General features: G+C 32.7%; 1 protein-coding gene across 1 annotated transcript in view; it reads left to right on the forward strand.

The window, feature by feature from the left end:
- Nucleotides 1-6,747, forward strand: part of LOC106467679 (ATP-dependent Clp protease proteolytic subunit-like) — a 30,132-nt gene that overhangs the window by 19,855 nt on the left and 3,530 nt on the right. The window contains exons 4-5 of the mRNA XM_013928055.2: nucleotides 3,492-3,679; nucleotides 4,340-4,445. Of these exons, the coding sequence (XP_013783509.1) occupies nucleotides 3,492-3,679; nucleotides 4,340-4,445 (294 nt within the window). The remainder of the gene's footprint in view (nucleotides 1-3,491; nucleotides 3,680-4,339; nucleotides 4,446-6,747) is intronic.

A 6,747-nucleotide genomic window follows, 5' to 3' on the forward strand; every position in this document is an offset into this window, starting at 1 on the left:
GTGGACCATGGAGGCATCATCCTAAGTGTGCTCAATCCCATTCAGTTGAGAGTAGGGCAGTGGTGTTCTACCAGTGTAGTTGTTGTGTACTCTCCTCTTACTACGGATCTGATGTACAATTCCAGGTGCCACTTGGCTATGGATTGGATGAATCCACCACATGAAATTTCCTTCTCTTCTTTTCCACCTGATTTAATGACATATATCTTCACAATGGGCAAAGAGTATACCTGGGACAGATGTAGTGCCGTCTCCCATGGGTGTGTTCCTCCACAGAGAGATGTCACACTCTATGGACTCTCTTCAGACACTTTCTGAAGGGTGCTCAGCTAAGTAAATTTTGCATTGGTCCTTCCTCCAGTTCAATGTGATATTGTAGCTATTATGTGAGGGGAGGTAAGGTATTGTATTGGAAGTTAACAAAAATACCTCTTTTCACACTTCCCATCCATCCTTCCCACTTCTTTGTTTGCCTAATCTAAAAGTGAAGATTAGGGTCTACAGTACAGAGGGAGCCAGCTGCGCCAGGAAGGTGTATCACACTCCTATTGGTGGAGGGTTGTTGTATGCTTACTTGAATGCTAAAGTGCAGTTGTATCATGTGTAAACACATGAGGCCTACCCTCATGGAAGTATCAAGGCTAGTGGCAAGCAAAAATTGCACATATAGAGGGCAGCACTAAAGAAAAGCTATTATGTGAGATGAGGTAAGTATCTATCTGAAATACATTTTCAATGTAGGAAAATGTTAACTTTAGCCACTGGAAGGAAAACAAATTAACTTTTTATGGTGCAAACTTGTGAAAAATAAACAAAATTTAAGGAAACTATAAAATCACAAAATATACCTTTTCTTGTCAGCTGTAAATTTTTCTGCAGGAATTGAAGGATAGAGTCATCTCCATAACTGTGAAACAAACATGCATAAAAGGTAACATAATGTTTACACATAAATAAAACATCTGCCTCAAAACAATACAGAGTAAATGCACCATGTGGCACTTATTATGAGTGGTATTCCAAATTAACAATAATGTAAAATGAAAAAAGCAGTGACTGAAGCCCATTTAACCCTTTTAGGTCACCTCTATTTTTTAATCCAAATTAAACATAGCCCTTCAGATATATCTATAAGTAATTTTTAAAATAATTAAAATTAAAGAAGCCAACATTCATGGGTGAATGCAACATGTCTCCACCACACAATCCAAACTTGGCCAATTTTGACACCAGAAAAATTGTGAAAATCACAGAATAATTGAAAAGTTTATATATTACTGCTTGGTACCTGCAAGAATGTATTTTTGTACCAAATCCAATCTAAAATTGGTTGACATAAACAACTAGTTCACACAAACCCCAGATTGTGCTTTCCTTACTGAAAAATTGAACAAAAGGCAAAAATTCCCAAATTGTATATATATCTCTATTTATGACCTGCAAAGAGTATCATTGTGCTATATTTCATGTAAAGTGGTCAAAATATGGCTATGTAATTGACCAAAACCCTTAAGATTATGGGTTTATTTAAACTTTTCACTCCCCCCCTCTAAAATGAACAAAAGTGGGCATATCCCACATTTTTGTATGTAAATGTACAGGACCTGTAAAAAAGTATCTTTGTACCACATCCCTTGTAAATTGGCTGAAATACAGTGGAGTTAAAATTACTTGGCCATAATTTGACCCATTTACATGAGATTTGATGTAAAGATACTTTTCTATAGGTCCCTCACATTAACAAACAAAAATGGTGGGCTTACCCATTTTTAGTAATTATAGGGTAAGCCACAAAAAGCATAATTTTAGATTGTTTCTATATTCACGGCACCAATTAGTTTTTAACAGAACCTTCTACAATCGTCTGCTTTTAACACTTATTATAACAAAACTTAAAATAATAAAATATTCACTCACAAATATAAATTAATCAATACTATCTGAATGAAACAGTCTTGTATATCATGACACAGACCATACCCTATACAATGAATCAACACTCAATGGGTTAATATAAGTAGAATTTAGGGGTAATTTCCCCTACTCTAAAAGAAATAGGTTAGTGTGATAATCTCTCTGTCGCCCTCACTAGCAAGAACACTAATAAAGGATGAAAACCCTTTAAGTTAAACTTTATGGTTTAAGCTTAGGCACTTTCATAATCATTCTTAGCCATAATGTTTTTTTTTGTTTATTATTTTAATCCCAGCATACTCCATATTTCAATTGAATTTCATTTTCTATAAGCTAGACATTTTTTACATCTTATGAATTCTCTTTTCATCTATTTAAGAAAAGGATTCAATTTGAAACACAAATTTTTTGTCGGAGTGTATTCTTTTTCTTGTAGTTTGATAGAACTTGCAGACTTGTCTCATACTATGTTAACATTCTTTCCATTCAGATCAGCTACACAGTCTGTTTCTTTCCCAGTATCTTGCATGTTTTTGGAGCCAGTTTTCCTAAAATATGGGGCACAATTCTACTAACTCTACAACTGGATTTAATAAAAATACTAAAAGTAGTAATCATAGGGTCAGTAGTATTCAAGTACTCTCCCACATTTAGATTTAAACCATATCTTTCTTATTACAAAGGAGGAGGTCTAAAACAACATATTTAGTAGGAGCTTTCATTTGCTGGGTGAGAAAACTGTTGCCTACAGGCTAAAGAAATATTAGCTTCATGTGGTGAAGACAGATTAAGCCTAATTAATTTCCCTGAAATGAAAGTCTCCCATAACCTAAACTAACCAATTTCTACTTGCTGCATAACTAGTCCGCATGCACAAAATATGATTGGTAGCTCTACTGTTATTAATGTCATTGGTTCTATTACACACACAACCAGAACTTTCTTTAGTTACTTGCATGAAATTGTCTTTCTCTGTACAAAATCTCAATCTTCAGTATCTGGTAAATAAGTTTTATTTATTGCTTCACCACAAACAAACTTCAGTATTTATAATTATAGAATCCCCTACTACAGACACTTTGATATCATGTAATTCTCTACTCCAATCAACCAAAGGCAAAATTTTGTTTAAAATAGTTACCCATTGGACTCACCATTATTCTCCAATCAATGAAAAATCCAAATAACAACCAGATCAAACTTTATGTTTTACATCTATAACCAATCCAACAAAAGCTTAAAAAAAAATTAAGATATCACCATGCAATTCTAATTGAAAGCAAGTGGTGGTATAGATTTCCAAAGCTTGATAGTTATTACTTCTTTTATTCAAGTCACCATAACTTGGAAGAGTTTAGAAGTGGTCATTTTAATTATCTTCAGTATAGCAAGCTTACAAAAAAAGTACCTATGTTTGTAACAAAAACAAAGTTATAGTTTCTAAACAGATTACTGACATAAAATTATTTGATATTCTAGAAGATTTGGAAATAATATTTAAAATAGTAAGATTTTGATAACCTTTTTTTGGTATCTGCAAATTTGTTTTAATATATAGGCATACGTTCTGCTTTCAGGTGGATCTGTGACGGCGGGTTTAGGAATTTATGATACAATGCAGTATATACTTCCTCCTATTGCCACATGGTGTGTAGGACAAGCATGCAGCATGGCAAGCTTACTACTGTGTGCAGGAGCACCAGCAATGCGACACTCTCTACCAAATTCTCGAATTATGATGCACCAGCCTTCTGGTCATGCTGCTGTGAGTGTGATATTAAATGTTATTTCAGAATTAATGAAATATATGAAACTTAAAATTTCAGTCTGAACTTTGGATTTGTTAATTTTTCTATATATGTACATCCTGACAATTTGCATTTTTTCTTTGGCTCACATCATTGCCTCATGATGAGGATAATTTTTTTCTATCAATCAGAATATTGCTATTTCTTTCTCAAAGCTTCCTTGTGGTTGTGGACATTGCAGTTTTCAGATTATACAAACTAATGGATATTTGAGTACTTACGAACACATCAACTTGCGTTCTTTTTATTTACGATACTTTTTTTAGAAGAATGTTTCTGTCACCTCTTTTAATAGCTTTATTTCTGAATAGTTTGAAATTGGATATTAAAAAATGTTGTTTTTAAAACTTTTCTTTAATTAAGCTTTTAAGCTTTTCTTGTTAAAAAATTGTAGCATTCAAGTACTAAACATTCATGTTGTAGATGATCTGAGAACACCATTATATCATTTATTTAGACATAACTACTTGCAAATTCATAATGTCCTTATGTTTTTTAAATTTTAACAATGGGAATATATTGATATTTGTTAAACTTCTTGATTGCACAATTATATGGTATTATTTGTTTCTGTTATAATGTTGAATAACATAAAGTTATGTTATTTTGGGTTTCAGGGACAAGCTACTGACATTCAGATTCATGCAGAGGAGATTTTATACTTGAAAAAGAAGTTAAATAGCATATATGTGAAACACACTAATCAGCCTATTGAGAAGATTGGTAAGCTTATGAAGTGCTTTTTCACAGTTTTTAATGAAGGACAAGTGATGGCTTGAAGTTATATAGGCTTTAAAATCTTGTAAAACATAACAATAATGGTTTGTTATGTATTATTACATAAAACACAATTAGCATAGTTGCTTATGGAAAAAAAAATCAGTACATTGATATTTTTTGTTTTACATGTTTCATACTATTGTGAAATATTAACTTAAGTCAAAGAGTATACTTTAAGTAGTTTCTATTCCATCAAACAAAAACTTGCTCTATACATTTGCATTTTATGATCATCAGAACAATAACTCAAGAGTAATCAAATATATACCAGGTTATACAAGCAATGACTTTTTGCATACCTCGTAACAGCTTTTTCAGATGTTAACTTTGGTTGCCAGTAATTTTGTGGTGGTATGATTTTGTACGTGATATTGAGTTTGGTAAATCCAGGAAGCTGCGCTGATTGTGATTTATATGATACGTTAGGCTAGCACTTGACACCTTGGTTTGCACTATAGGAGGCTCTTCATGCAGAGTGGTGAGAAATATGGATGCCCACTCCTCCTCTTCCTCCTGGCAGGCTACTCAATTTACCGGGCCGCCTCTTTCCCAGTGCTCACTTAAGGATTCCAAACCCACAAAAATCTATCTGTGATGTAGCTGGTAAATGACTACGTGGAAACACACAGATTATGGTCTCCTCCTTAATCCTAGTCATGTAGGCAAGTGTTGTCTTGGGGCAAGGGGAGTATAACTAAATGCTTTAGTTTGATATATACTTGGGTATATTCTTCCTCTAAGTTGGGACAAATTCTCTTTTGTAACTATATGGCATGGATTTTAGTATTTTTGTTGACATGGTGCATGGTTATCTTGCTATTGTAGATGGTTTCTACCATTACCATGAAACCTTTGGGAAAGATTTTGGTGCATTGCCTAACTCAAACTCCACAGTCTTTTGCACCCTATTTTTGGCAAAAAAATCACTTGCAATTTGTTCCAGCTGTTAGTATTTAATTTAAGGATACAACAAATTTCCAGATCAAGATTTGTGATAGTTAGTTGATTGAGGCTCTAATACACCAATACATTATGCAATGTGTTTTTGTAAGCAAGGGTTCTCATTAAGCACTTTTTCTTTTACTTTATGCATTATATGTTGTGTGTAGCATTAGGTAAAATATTAGCATCTGTAAGTGATCTCATGTGCCACTTACAATATGGTGGGGACAGAGCATGTGTGAAAACTCAGTGTTATGGACATTAAACAAGTCTCCTTATATGTCCATAGCATGATTGATCATAAAAGAAATATGCTTGGAATAGAATAGTTACCAATCGAACCATATGTCAGATAGCATTTTAAACACATTAATAGGAGTGTTATAATATTCTTTTGTATTGAACCATTCTCCTAATGCATGCTTCAGTTTCAATTACAATAAAATTTTTAAATTTTTTGCATCACCCTGTGCTATTATTTCATTCATAAACTGTATTAAGCTGTTTAAAGTAATGCATTCCCATTATAATAAGTAGTTGCATGATGTATTTACTTTTATAGCTGTACTACTTAGATCTTGTATATGTTCTGAGTACTTTTCACACAATTATAATAATATTCCAGTGTTGCAAGTTTTGTTAACTTTGTTTCACACTTCTGTTATACATATTGAAATGTTATAGCTTTTGTTTTACACTAACATTGTTAATAGTCCTTGGATGTTAAATAATTTGCTGCTATATTGTGTAAGGTACTTAATTAAAAAACAAAACAACAAAAAACCAAAGGTGTCTAAATTTCTAATGTATGTTTTAGCTGTCTGTAGGTAATGCTCAGTTGGGCTGTGCCTACAGCAGTCAAAGGTCTGTTTAAAATGTTATTTATGTATAAACTAAAACTCAATGACAGTGTATTCAGGATCCAAGCTGCAAAAATATATCTGCTGTCATTTGCAGTTTTCCTTCAGAATTATTAATCAAGCAGCACTTTCTTGGTTCTTTTACACTTGTAACGTTGAGTTAGTAATACTGTAAACAGAATAAACTTTCAGACAAACTTTCTTTTTCTATTGTAATTGAACCATTTAGTAGATGGTTCTCTAAGTCTACAAAATTTATTTAGTATGAAAAAGTATTCCATATAGTTAATCAACTTCATAATTCATGTTGATATACCTAGAAAGTCTATAAACAGTAAGTTTAGATTATTAATTGAATAGAGTTCAGTCACTCATGACCTCATTATATACACCTGGAAAAAAGTTAAGCACCCCCAAATATTTTTCAGGATTGCTTATTGAAA

Source organism: Limulus polyphemus, unplaced genomic scaffold (assembly GCF_000517525.1).
Source record: "Limulus polyphemus unplaced genomic scaffold, Limulus_polyphemus-2.1.2 Scaffold2703, whole genome shotgun sequence".
Classification (NCBI taxonomy): Eukaryota; Metazoa; Arthropoda; class Merostomata; order Xiphosura; family Limulidae; genus Limulus; species Limulus polyphemus.